Source organism: Dendrobium catenatum, unplaced genomic scaffold (assembly GCF_001605985.2).
Source record: "Dendrobium catenatum unplaced genomic scaffold, ASM160598v2 fragScaff_scaffold_658, whole genome shotgun sequence".
NCBI lineage: Eukaryota > Viridiplantae > Streptophyta > Magnoliopsida > Asparagales > Orchidaceae > Dendrobium > Dendrobium catenatum.
Genome location: NW_021319120.1, coordinates 682,063 through 696,356, shown reverse-complemented (window position 1 = coordinate 696,356; position 14,294 = coordinate 682,063). Strand labels below are relative to the sequence as shown.

Below are 14,294 nucleotides of genomic sequence, written 5' to 3'. Positions count from 1 at the left end.
GCTTAGAATTTTCTCTAGCTCGATATATGGGGGAATTTCATCTCTAACACTAAGTGATCAACAAGAATGACCAATTTAGTCTAGTACAAAATTAACACACTCATCTTATTTTGCTAACCTCACAAAGTATTCAACATGAGAAAAATTAAAAGCCTGGAATTCATCCTCAGTGTACTCTTATGTAAGGCGAATATTAGGCAAGCCCTTTTTACTAAAAACCCTACTCGTAAACTTGTACAAACCATACATGTCGATAGAGGTATTTATGAACATAAAAGTAAAAGTCGTAAAGCAAAGATCCCATTCTCAGAGCCTACCTCTCATATTTATAGTCTACACATGGCCACATAGAGATCAAAATCTCTCAAATCAAATTCAATATAAAACATTACACCATTTACTCTCATCATTGCAAGATACAAGTAACCTAATCACATAAACTCCTAACTGGTACATTAACGATTCTTAAAATCCTTGCCACATTGCCACCTCATCCTATTCGGTGATATTAAAAAAAAAAAATAACAAGATATTTTCTTGTTTTGTATTTATTTAAAGAAGCTAAAGATTTTATTCAAAAGGGAAATCATCCCTGAGTTTGCATGCAAATTCAAAATTGGAAAAAGAAAAATAGAATCAATCCATTTAATGACAATATCAGATATGACCCAATATAAGATCTTTTGCTATGTTTAGCACTAATTCTCTTATCTTTCCAAGATACTCTACAATATATTGAGCACCAAGGAGGAACCCCTTTTGCTTAGTATGACTAAGCATCGTACACCACTCGGCTTCCATCACATTTATGAGGCTTCATATAGCCACCATCTAATCATATAGTAAAAGCCATAGCTCCTCTCAAATTACTATTTCCTATGGCAGTATCTCCCTCTCCACTAACACTAGGCTCACCTGTAATAGGCCAAACTCTTAACTATCTAGATATTATCCACTTTGGACTAAGAGCCTTACGATTTTATCCTGTTGGTATAACTTTTCAGTAGGTCACCCATGCCAAAATTATTTTAGGATGAGCATGCTTAACTACAGAGTTTCTCATAGAAATTCGAACTATTACACCAAAAGGCGCCTCGATGTTTAAGAGTTAGCTTTCTTTTATTTAAGGGGTTTCATAATCTCCTCCACTTAAGTAACTAACATTCTCATTAGCATATGTATCCCAGAATCATACACCAGGCAGATAGGACTTTAGAGGTGGCTCTTATAAGTTCAAGTGGTGGCTCTTGTCATGTAGAAATTTTTCTGATATAGGGTTCAAGAGGTGGCTCACATGGCATAACACTTTGACTTGTATGACACTTAGCTCCCATCTTTCAGCTGGTGTCTTGATCTGCTACCATTTGTAATAGCCCACCAAACTCTTAATTGTCAAGATATTGTCTGATTGACCTAAGATCCTCATAGTTTTATCCTATTGGTGTAACTTCTCAGTAGGTCACCCATCCCAGAATAGCTATGGGGTGAGCATGTTTAACTGCAGAGTTTCTCATAAAAATTTAAGCTATTACACCAAAAGTCGCCTCGATATTTAAGAGTTAGCTTTCTTTTACCTAATGGGTTTCACATCACCTACATCTTTTGCCTTAACTACTAATTCCATGACTACTAATGGCCCAATAAATTCTTTTAACAAAATTCACTTTGAGGGAAGGGTGAGGCCAATATACAAGGTATACAAGAAAGTAGCCACTGATTGCTCAAGGTTCTAGCCCTATGTATGATCCAAAATAACCACTCAGATAACCTTTTTTGTAGCAGCAACAATATCGCCAATAATTGTATTCCACTATGGGCACTCACCTCCTTCAAAGTAGCCACACCCACATATTTTTGCATACTCTCGAGAGGAAAGAAATGATTCCTCCCTTCATCCAAAGGCTATCATGTTCACCAGTCGTAACTAGAGCAATAGGAGCGATTGCCTCCTTTGTCCCCACAACAAGATCATACACTCAATGACAACTAGATCCCTAACATCAGCACACATCATCTTCAATAGAGGAGCAACATTAAGGTCTGTCGAGTCCATGAATACTCATACCGACTCTCTAATAATGACCTTTCTCGACATGGCGTCTTCCACATTCAAGGCCTCCATACTAAAAGTAGCTAGTACTCTCCTGAAGACATCTTTCCTAAAAGCACGAAAGCTAAGAAGAAGGGAAAAACCCATCTCACCAAAATTACACAAGGCTCACGAGTTAGAAGCAAAGGTATGTATTTGTTGGGCTCGAAGCTAATATTTATAGAGAAACCTAATGATGTGATCGTTTATTCTCAAGTGATATATACACGTTAAGGAAGATTCATGATAGTAAATTTAAATTTACTGGAAGATTCATGATAGTAAATTTACATTTACTCATGCTCTTTCTGGGTTTACGGTTCATTTATTTGACCTTTTTGATATCTAATGATTAAAGGGTTAAAAAATGGGGAACTAAATGCACACCAATAGCTAAAAGTGCTCAGATGACACTAGAAAGTGCTCTAATACCACTTGAAAGTTCGTTAGGGATGTTAGGCCCTATAAACTAGTCCCAAAGCTAATTAAGAAAAGATAGAGAGGTGAATCAGTATTTAAAACAAACACAATCTTAAATCCAAAAATAAGATTCACCAGAATCAAAACCAACGATGCGGAAATTAAATGCGGAAGTAATAAAAAAAGAACACACCAGATTTATAGTGGTTCGGTCAAACCTTGACCTACGTCCACTCCTTGGAGGAACCCTCCAAGTATTACACTATAATAAGTGTCTCTCCTTTAGCCCCCACAGTTAGGCGGAGAAGCCCTTACAAAACCACTTCCACCTTCCTCGGTGCGGCGGAGTTGCCGGGTCCTTGACACCAAAGTGAACTTCTTCTTTGGTGAACTTCCCTAGAGACAAGCCTTGAATCCGACGGTATTAAGATGCAAGCATGCCGGAACAACCGTGTGGAATCCCCTCCACACTCCCTTGAGCCCCCCCTCACAGGATCTTCTCCCTCTCAGACTTCACCCGTTCCTCACTCCCTTTCAAGCTCTCTCTTCAAGTCTCCCACACAAGAACGAAGCTACAATGGCTGCCAAAGACACTTTACAAAGTATCATGCCAAGCTTAAATAGAAAAGCTCAAAATGATCTCATTAATACAAGTTGCCGACATTATCGTCCAGGATGATAGTTATATTGTTCTGGCCGATCAGTACAAATTCGGCTCATCAGCCCGGGATGATTTGGGACGATCAGAAGAAAATTGGTTACATCGTCCTGGCCGATCTCATGATCGTCCAGGCTGATTAGTTTAAAACCGATTTCAATCGTCCAGAGCATCGCCCTGAATTCGAGCTGTTCGACGTAAATCGTCCAGGACATTGTCCCAACCGATCCTACGATTGTCCCGGATGATGTGATCGTATCAATCAACCATTAATGCTTTCCAAAGATACCAGATCATTTTAGGCATAATTGAGTTAGATCGTCCTGGACGATAGGAATATCGTCCTGGCCGATTTCCTAAAATAAAGAATTCCTAAACTGATTATGGCTGCTGATTCTTTTTGAATTGAGACTATCGTCCTGGCCGATACAGGTATTGTCCAGGCCGATCAGCTAATGACGGCTGCCTTAATGAGGATGCCCTAATTAGGGTTTCTATTTTTGGACAGATCATCCAGGACAATATAAATATCGTCCCGGATGATGTTACAAAAAATAGAAATCCAACAGAGAATCTTCCAAGTTACAAATCATCCGGTGCCACACCAAATACAACAGACTCAAGAAAGGAAAAAGAGTACAAACTGACTCAGACCTAGTATACCCAATCTTGAGCTGATTCCAAATTGCAGTCCGATCGTGTGAACCTGAAATGTCAGTACATAAGGCAATCGTAGAGAAATAAGAATGTTTGCTATCATCAAAATCATAAACCATTGATTCACAACAATAACTACTTATGTACTTAAATCATAGCATTTATCTTGATTGTAATGCTTGAGTCACTACGAAACAGAATTCCTTCCTCTTTCGCCATAATCCATTCAAAGGACTCACTTAGGAGCTAGGAAGGAGCTTGTCACTGAGCACAACAAACCATCTTCAACCACATCCTCTGAGCAACCACCCACGCTAGCAGGGGCGACTATAGAAGTTCCTTTATTAGTAAAATAAATCTTTATTCATCTCGGCTAAAGTCAAGTATTCTATGTGAGACCTATAAAAAACCAAGCTAAAGACAGAAGCCTTGTCGAGATATCCTCCATAATTGGATCATCATTAAGCTCAGAGATCTACATCAAGCTCTTATTTGCCCCATCTCACTCCATCGGGGTGATATCAGATTGGCTTCCTACCCAATGTCAACTCGATCTCAAGATTCCCATGGGTTCACCTCACATGCATCCTCTCTCACAAGATCGTCGCATCACTCATCACACTTGGTCGAGCTATATCAAGAATTGATAGTACCATTTTTGTACTTCATACATATTTTACTATAACTTATCAAGCCCTATAAATAGAGGTAGAAGGGAAACCAAAAAAAGGAGGAAGTAGGTTGTAGCATAGAAAAAACTTTGTTTTCCTTTATTTAACTTGAGCTTTGTGGGATATGGCTCCCGCCCTTTTCATTCTTGTATTTTTTACTGTGATAATAACGATTCTATCTAAATCTATTCTCTCACCCTCTCTCTCTCTCTCTCTCTCTCTCTCTCTCTCTCTATTTTCTCAGTCTTCAACATCCTCACATACATAGTTTTAGCCCACAAATAGGTTCATAAAATATGGTCGGGCATCATCCACCGAACAAAATCAAGATTCAACATTATTACTTATGTTAGAATCAAATGATTTTTGACTTATTGGATTTGTCTCATCTAGCCACTCGATTTAATTATAAGCAATCAAGATTTGGATACTATTTAGTCATTCAATTAATGACTTGAAGCTTTCATGTATATTTTAACTACTTGGCTTTGAGCTTATTTGGAATAGATCGAATCATTTGTGCTGTTAGCGGATTTACCTTATTAATACCCACTTTGACTATAAATTAATTTAAATCTAAAAAATTTAAATATGTGTTCAATTGACCTTGAATTTAAATATGTGTTCAAAAATTTATTTACCTTAATATTTGTGCTCGTCATATGACTTTTTTTGAAATATATTAAAGCCACTCGTGATATATCACCCTCTAAATAAAACATATCAAACATAAATACAACCAAACTTTATACACTCTTCATTTAATCTCGATATAGAAAATCTTCAAACTAAGTTCAGTGAAATTAGCCATCATCACCGTAACTAATAAATAAATGATACACAAAATATTTAATAAAATAGCAGATGTCATTAAATTTTTATTATTAAATCAGTAATAATTAATTTTAGTGCATACAATATACATCAAAATTAAGATTAGCATATTCATTTAAACAAAACACATGATATTCCGACAATAATTTCATTACTAGAAGGGCCGGAGCTCTGAATGATGCTGCATTAACGACCACATGTTCTCTGGACCGCGTAGAACCCACTCGCACACCGGATTTCAAACAACAAACCGCCAGCTCATAAAGCTCACGAGTCACGAGTCAATAGGTGTCCCGTGGAATGCGCCTGAACCGCTCCCTGGTTTGAGCGGCTTCCTCCCCAAGTCTAAGCCTGCCCCTGGTTTCTTCCCCTCGCGCGTATTTAAACCCATTTTCTCCTTCCCTATTTCGTCACATTCAGCTCAAAACCTTTTTCTGTTCTTTTCTTTCCTGGTTTTGAAATCGATGGAGAACACCGTCGGATCGGTGGACGCCCTGGCGAAGGCGGCCGGGAACGTCGGGCTGGGGGGCGCTCCAGCCACGCACTGCCATCCGGTGGAGCCGGCGGCTCCCGCCGGGGAGGCGACGCTTGGCCGCCACCTGGCGCGTCGCCTGGTCCAGATTGGCATCCGTGACATATTTACGGTTCCCGGCGACTTCAACCTTACCCTCCTCGACCACCTTATCGCTGAGCCGGGGCTCAATAACATCGGATGTTGCAACGAGCTAAACGCTGGGTACGCCGCCGATGGCTACGCTCGCGCGAACGGTGTCGGTGCCTGCGTCGTCACGTTCACCGTCGGCGGCCTCAGCGTCCTTAATGCTATCGCTGGCGCATACAGCGAGAATCTCCCTGTTATCTGCATCGTCGGCGGCCCTAATACGAATGATTACGGGACTAATCGGATCCTGCATCACACCATCGGTCTCCCAGATTTCTCTCAGGAGCTTCGATGCTTTCAGACCGTCACCTGCTATCAGGTTTTTTTTTTTAATAGGATCGATCACTTTTCTGTTTCTATGATTAGCATCTATTTTCCTTTTACTTAATCCTGTCCCTGGTGTGGATTTCGCAGGCGGCGGTGAATAATTTGGATGATGCTCACGAGCTCCTCGACACAGCGATCTCCACTGCTCTCAAGGAGAGCAAGCCGGTTTACATCAGCATCAGCTGTAATCTTCCCGCTATCCCCCATCCAACCTTTAGCCACGAGCCGGTCCCCTTCTACCTTAGTCCCAGGTTAGATTTCGGTTCCGCTCTCTTCCCCAGCAAGTATCATTTCTATGGATTGCGCATTTTTATTTCCAACATATTTATTAGGGATCATAAATGCGTTAGAATGATCTGAAAAATGGAAATACCCTTCTAGTATTTTCCATGGTTGAATTAAAACAACACCTATACTGCAAGATTTTCCCTGTTTTTCTGATTTGGAATACTAAAGTTGGTTTCCTCAAACTATTGATTATATATTTGATTACTCCAACACTCTTGCTAGATTGAGCAATCAGATGGGTCTAGAGTGCGCGGTGGCTGCAACTGCTGAGTTCTTGAACAAGGCGGTGAAACCGGTGCTAGTCGGCGGGCCAAAACTGAGGGTGGCTAAGGCCGGAGAAGCTTTCGTCGAGCTTGCTGATGCATGTGGCTATCCTGTAGCTGTGATGCCGTCCGCAAAGGGTTTAGTACCAGAAAACCTCCCCAGGTTCATTGGCACCTATTGGGGCGCGGTCAGCACAGCGTTCTGCTCAGAAATTGTGGAATCTGCAGATGCCTATCTCTTTGCAGGTCCAATCTTTAACGACTACAGCTCCGTCGGTTACTCCCTTCTCCTCAAGAAGGAGAAATCCATCATTGTTCAACCTGACCGAGTTATCGTGGCCAATGGCCCGGCTTTTGGCTGCATTCTTATGAAGGATTTCTTCCATGCTTTGGCCAAGAGGCTCAAGAAGAACACAACAGCCCATGAGAACTACTGCAGGATCTTTGTGCCTGAGGGTCATCCCCTTGAGTCCAAGCCCAAGGAGCCTCTGCGTGTGAATGTTCTCTTCAAGCACATTCAAAGCATGCTCTCTGGTACCAATGCCGTGATTGCTGAGACTGGAGACTCGTGGTTCAACTGCCAGAAGCTCAAGTTACCGGAGGGTTGCGGGTACGAGTTCCAGATGCAGTATGGCTCCATTGGCTGGTCTGTTGGCGCCACCCTTGGCTACGCCCAAGCTGCCAAGGATAAACGTGTCCTCGCCTTCATTGGTGATGGAAGCTTTCAGGTAACATTTGGTAACAAAATCTGTTTTCCCTAGGGTTTCTGATGCCATGGCAGCTTGTTGTCCTTGATTCAGGTCACAGCTCAGGATGTGTCAACAATGATAAGGTGTGGGCAGAACACCATCATATTCCTCATCAACAATGGAGGTTACACCATTGAGGTCGAGATCCATGATGGACCTTACAATGTGATAAAGAACTGGAACTATACTGCATTAGTGGATGCCATACACAACGGGGAGGGGAAATGCTGGACCACGAAGGTGCTGTATGAGGAAGATCTCAAGGCGGCGATTGAGACCGCGACTGGAGCTAAGAAGGATTGCTTGTGCTTCATAGAGGTGATAGTGCACAAGGATGATACGAGCAAAGAGCTTCTTGAATGGGGTTCCAGAGTCTCTGCAGCCAACAGCAGGCCACCAAATCCTCAGTAAATAGTATTTACTTGCCTAGCTTCTATGAGTTGGTAGATAATCAAATTAGTGAGTTTCCATGTTTTCTGAGTTTTGCATGTATAAACGCTGCCGCAATTTGCTTGTTATGCTTGTTTCTGTTCCCTTTGTAATCTTGGTCAAGGCATCTTTGAACTGGTAAGTTTTTTGCTTGCATATCAATCTTAGTTGTTAAAATAACTTGAGAACTAGCAGAGATGGTTTTTTTAATCGAAAATTTGGTGCTAAATATTGGGATTTAGATCCTCACCAATTATCAGGGTAATTACTAATTAGAGGATAAAGTTCTATAATCTTAGCTATACAATTATTGTGGTTTGATTTGTTTTTTAGGATTGCATGAGAATTTGTGAACGATAGATCTTATACCACCATCACTTAGATTTAGAAGTTGGGTGACCCTTTTCCATTGAATGACCCAATTGTCAGAGAACTCGTTTTCAGAATTTTTTTTTTTTTTTTGGGACATTTAGGCCAATTAAGGCAAACTCACACACACAACGCATACACATAGACTCGAACCTTGTACCTCTTAGTTGGAAGCCTAAGCTCACAACCAATAGGCCAAGGAGAGTTGTGTTTTTCAGAATCTATAGTACAAGCATTTTTCCTAGCTTGGTCTACATAAGAGGTAAATCGAGATGAAAGTTAGGTTTTGTTTGGGGTAGTTTTTTTAATATTTTTTAAAACAACTTTTTAATATAAAAATAAAAATTTTGTACTAAAAAACTGCTTTAAAAATAAGTAAGAAAGTTATCTCAAACGAAACCTTAATATCCAATGAGTTTGCTAGATTTTAGAGAGCTACCACTATTGTATCAATTAGGATTCTATTCAGGAGAAGTTTGCTGTTTTTATGTTATTTTTGACTATAACGGAGCTAAAGTATAAGAAAGTTAGAATTCTATATTGTTATTGTTATAGATATATTTCACTTGAATAAAAGAGCCTGCTAAAGAGTGGTTAGAAGAATCAAAATGTTTTCAAATTTACTTTAGAGTTGTGTGCTAGGTCAATCATGGTGATGAAGTTTTACAACATTGAATGAAATTCCCTTGCACAAATAAGATAACCAATCATAGGAGCATAACATTTTTTATGCTGAAAATTTAGGAAGAAAAAAATCATGGGATTTGATCTAGTTGAAAGGATTCTTGTTTTCGCCAGCAAATCGGTGTTATGAATTCTTATCGATGAGATGCTCAATTCTACTATAAGATCGTGAAATTTTGAAGTTATTTGACCCCTCAAATAATTTCCTTAAAATTTTATTTATCTAAATTTATAATTTAACAAATTATTCTTGGATTTAAAAAATTTGGAAACCTTTAATTCAGTTATCAAGTTAATTGAGAATTTTTAAAAGCAAAATTTTCAACCACAGAATATAACTTGCAGGAAATAAAATACGAAAATTTAAACAACACAAAGATTTATAGCGGTTTGGTCACACACGACCTACATCTACTCCCTAAATACTCCCTATTCAGGTATTGCACTATTACCAAAAGTGTCTCTCATTTTGCCCCCACAGCAAGGAGGAGAAGCTTTTATAAAACATCTCTTCCACCAATCCTTGGTGCGGCAGAGAACCGTCGTCCTTTCACACTCTCCAAGTGTTGGCAGAGAACCGATGTTCTTTCACACTTTCCAAGTGTCGGCAGATAACCGTCGTCCTTTCACACTTTTTAAGTGTCGACAGAGAACCGTCGTCTGTTCACACCCTCCAAGTGTCAGCAGAGAATCTTCGTCTATTCACACTCTCCAAGTGTCAGCAGATAACCGGATCTTCTTCAAAGATCTTCTCACGAGCAATCTAGAAAGATAAGAGGAAGAGCGAAAACAAAAATCACACAAACATCGTTGCCTTTATGTAACTTTGTGAATCATTCACACTCCACTTGCAAGAAATTCTCTCAAACACTCTCTCTTTCAATTACCCTTGAAAAATCACAAAGACAAGACTTTTTCACGTCAGTTCTAGTGGATCTTTTATACTAAAGGCATGAAAAATCGTTAAGAAAACTAAAAATTTTAATTTTGAGTGCATACAATTGTACAGTACGATCGGATTTCGTACGTACGAAAAGTTCAAAAACTGTTGCATACGAACTTGTCATGAATCGGTACAAAACTATTTCCTACACGATCATCGTCCGGTGTTGACCTCGATTTTCGTTTGAGTGTCTTTGAGGGCCTTTGTTTGATTTAATCAAGCCCCATCGGGTTCAATTCGAGCACGAATCACCTCGAGTTGAGTCGAATTAGGCTCGATCGGGTTTGATTAAGCTTTATTAGTCTGCTTTGGCTACGTCGAGTTTATTATGATCGAGCCTTCATTTTATTTAAATTTAATTGGGTTAATTTGAGCAAATCAAATTGAATTCCAAATTGACTCGAATCGAATCTAATTTTAAGCTTAATTTTAATTTTATGTGCTTAATTTAATTTTTTTTCCTTCTCATGAGGTTAAATCTATTATTAAATCAAGTAATCAAATCGACGACTAAATCATCTCAATTCACTTCTAATTAGTCTTATGATCAATCCTAGCCATAGATCTAAGGTCTTGATCATTTAAATACTCTTTTAGGGCTTCATAAGAGGAGGCTCTTGCTTGGATTCTCTTCCTAGCCACTCTCAACCTAAACTTTTTGGTGTGAAAGCTCTTCTAACTTCTCCCCACCTTCTTCCATTTAAATCCATCGGTCAAATCCCGATGACGGCGATCCTCCAACGAGATCAAGGCTAGATCCGTCCAAGGCCTCGATCCGGTTGATCCAGAGCTTTTTTGATCGTGATTTCAACTAGAGAAATATACGAGGACATTCTACAAGCTCAACCGTATAAAGAACTTGAAGATCCAATGGTGAGATTCCTCAAAACTTTAGATCTAGGTCACTACACGTTGATCTATATAGTTTTTTAATAAGTGCTTTTTAGAGCATTCAAATATCACCCCATGCTTTCTATTCATCATGCTACTCTATGTTTAAAATTTCTTTAAATTTGGATGTCTCGATCGAGAGAATGAATTTTTTTTTCTTTCTTTTCTTTTCTTCGTTAAAAAAAAAGATTAAAAATGAATTTAAAATTATTTTAAAATCTAAAAATACATATTATGTATTAATTTAAATATTAACTAAATAAGGTTTTCTTACCTTTTCTTCCCCTTTGCTTAAACTGGTACCTCTCTAGCGCCTTGCTGAAAATATGTACGCATCCAACAACCTTTCTATGTTCTTAGTAAAGCGCACTAGCTAGCTGGCGGTCTGGTCTCATTCTCACTTATTCAAAAAAATTCTTTTGATTTTGAGAAAGAAAGACCCATGTGGTTACTGAGAAAGGAACAAAAGGATCTTCAATTGGTCGACTGAGACGGTCAACCACCACTCCACATCTTTCTAATAAGAATGAAGGCAATAGATCTGCGCCTAATTAATAATTAATTTAAAATTTATATATTTTCTAAATTCATAAATTTTTTTTTTAAGTAGATCCACTGTTTAAGAAATTTTTAAGTATTTTTAAAATTACCTATATATGTTAAATCTTAATTTTGGGAGATCCATTGTTTAAGAAATTTTAAATATAGGTTATTCATATGAAGAGCAATCATAGAGGAGTGGATTAGTTGAGTCTCAATCATTCACTAATCCCTTCATTAGGTGCATTTACTTTTCTTTACAATAGTTTGCATGTGTAGGATATACCACCACTTAGTTTAGGCTCTTTTAGATTTAAGGACATGATGTGTTTATTTTATTTGTGTATCCCATGCATTGTAAACCCAAGGGTTAGTCCAAAACTTGATTTAAACCTACTCAACGTAGTGGCACCTTAAGGACAACAATTAATGACCTGTCTAGCGAACTTAGAAGATTTCTATGAGCTAGGGTAGATCCCTGATTGACATGAAAAATTTAACATTTAAACCTAGGGACATCTGAAACCTCCCAGAAATTTTCAGGAATTTTTAGGAGCCTTTAGACCCCTTAATCAACCAACCCTAATTAACTTTGTAAATAGGGCCCCGAGACCTTCTAAAAATTACAATAAATCCATTTTAACTCATAAAATTATCTACCATACCTCAAACTGTCCAGAATCTGATCCTTAACCTTAGATAAATAAGGCTACCTAGTTTGACCTTAGACTGACCCTTAATTTAACCTTAGGTGGAAATTACCTTTTTGCCCCTAATAAATCATTAAAAATTATTCCAAATTCCAAATTTTTTCCAAACACTTGGGAACACTTTCTCAGGTCATTTCTGACCTTTGGGGGTGATTCCAATTAGTTTGGAGCTTATTTGGATAAAAACCTTAAAACCAGTCATTAATTAAATAATTTAGATAATTTCATAAATACAATGAACTTAAAAAATTCATAACTAATTGTAGAAAATTCCAAGTTAGTAAAACTCATATGAATTAGACTCCTATTAGGGCATAATATTTATTAAAAATATTAGGATTTCAGACACTCACCTAAATTAGAAAATTAAATTTCTGGTCAACCCTAGTCTATAGTCTAGGGCCAGAAACTTAGAAAATTCATATCTTTGCCTAGAAAACTCCAAATCCAGCGTACTACCTGACTAATTATTCATCTTAAGCCATAGTATTCATCTAAAATATTAGGAGACCCAAACCTAGCCTATTTCCCATAGTGACCTTTTGGACCCCCCCTCAACTTAGTACCTAGGAGGACCCGGGACTTTCCAAATTTTGCTAATATAATTTGAACTTCAAATATCACTATCCTAAGTTTTTAAAACTAATCAACAAACTAAATTATCTAAAATGGATCATAATCCATTAATATTTAAACTCTAATAAAAATTTCCTTTTCTAGTCTATAATAAACCTGAACTTTATGCAACTTTAACTAACTACCCATATTAGGACATATTCAAGCCACACCAGCCATACACACACGTAAAATTATTTGCTAGGGCACCATTTCTAGAATTAGGCTAGGCCAGTGTTTATTCTTTCTATTGTGTGCCGGAGCTTTCCTTGGTTTTCACTGCATGTTGTATGAAATTGATTGGTGTGTTTGCTTACTTTCCCTATACTCTGGATATGATGTGATGGGCGTTAGATTTACTCCTAAGTTAGGAACGATACATATATATATTGGTTTTACTGCAGGTGACCATGCTCACTCAATGCTAAAAAGGGGGCACTGTCATGATTTCTAATTATATTTTGTGCAGATGCTTGTTTAGCCCCCCTGAATAAATGAGGGCTAAATAAAATAATTATAATTGCTACAGATGCTACAGGTGGACTGCTTATCCCTCAATAATTAAGAGCATGGACAAGTGCGGATTCAATGGATTGCTTTTATTTTTATATAACTGCTTGATATTATATCTGCTTGGAATTTTATTAGGATAACCATGCAGGTGACTTTAGAATTTACTGCTTTTTATTTGATGTAAAAATTTGTAATATTTAGTGAAAAGTTGTAAAAATGCACTTTGAGTGGGATATTCTTATCCAACTCAAATTCCAAAAGAAGAAACATCCTCATAGGGGAGAGTCTTCTTCTATTTGGAAGATCGAGTTGGATGGCTTTGGATATCTAAAGAGAAAAGGCAATACCCCTGCTAAAGGGGAATTGTCTCTTCGTTTGGATATTCATGCCAGGACGAATCCAAGGAGTCCAAGGAGGAGATTTCCAAGGAGTCTAAGGAGGAGAGATCCAAGGAGTCCAAGGATGAGAGTTCCAAGGAGTCCAAGGAGAAGAAGACTGAAGAGTTGAAGATTTGAAGACCCAATATCTCACTCAAAGTCATTTGCGTCTATCATAGGCTTAGAAATCTGGGTTGTTGGCAGTGGTGCCCGGCCACTTTACTTTTTGCATACCCTGGGTTGTAATAAGGGCAGTTTGCCTATGATCATTTAGTTGATTCGTTGATTTATATTGATGTGTTTTTATGTTTGTATAACAGAAATTACCTGCTTTTCTTAGGTTTCTTTCTTGCATGCCATATTTATTTTCGCTTGGAATTTGTTAAGCTCTTTAAGGACCATCAAAACTTTTTCTACTCATAACTAACATTTAAAGTTTTAGAATTTAAATAACTTAGAAACTTAACGAATCTAAGAAACTGCCGGAATCGTCTGGGGTCGCATGCATATTAATACATTCATCTTTTTCTTGCTATAAGACATCTCCCTGCCTGCGGGTAGAGTCCGGATAATCTAGCCTATGAGGATGAAGTGCTGGACCTAGGG

At 38.2% G+C, this 14,294-nt stretch overlaps 1 protein-coding gene across 1 annotated transcript; it reads left to right on the top strand.

Moving 5' to 3' along the window:
- Window positions 1-5,623: 5,623 nt before the first annotated feature.
- Window positions 5,624-8,226, top strand: LOC110100660 (pyruvate decarboxylase 1). The gene is made up of 4 exons (XM_020828262.2): window positions 5,624-6,309; window positions 6,405-6,568; window positions 6,828-7,596; window positions 7,669-8,226. The coding sequence occupies exons 1-4, from the start codon at window positions 5,794-5,796 to the stop codon at window positions 8,026-8,028; spliced, it is 1,809 nt and encodes a 602-aa protein (XP_020683921.1). The 5' UTR covers window positions 5,624-5,793; the 3' UTR covers window positions 8,029-8,226.
- Window positions 8,227-14,294: the final 6,068 nt, after the last annotated feature.

What these genes read in the sequence shown, in the direction of transcription:
- LOC110100660 (XM_020828262.2), top strand. Translation starts at nt 5,794, where the DNA reads ATGGAGAACACCGTCGGATCGGTGGACGCCCTGGCGAAGGCGGCCGGG. An exon ending in AGACCGTCACCTGCTATCAG is followed by an intron (nt 6,310 to 6,404) that starts GTTTTTTTTTTT and finishes TGGATTTCGCAG; the next exon opens with GCGGCGGTGAATAATTTGGA. An exon ending in TTGGTGATGGAAGCTTTCAG is followed by an intron (nt 7,597 to 7,668) that starts GTAACATTTGGT and finishes TCCTTGATTCAG; the next exon opens with GTCACAGCTCAGGATGTGTC.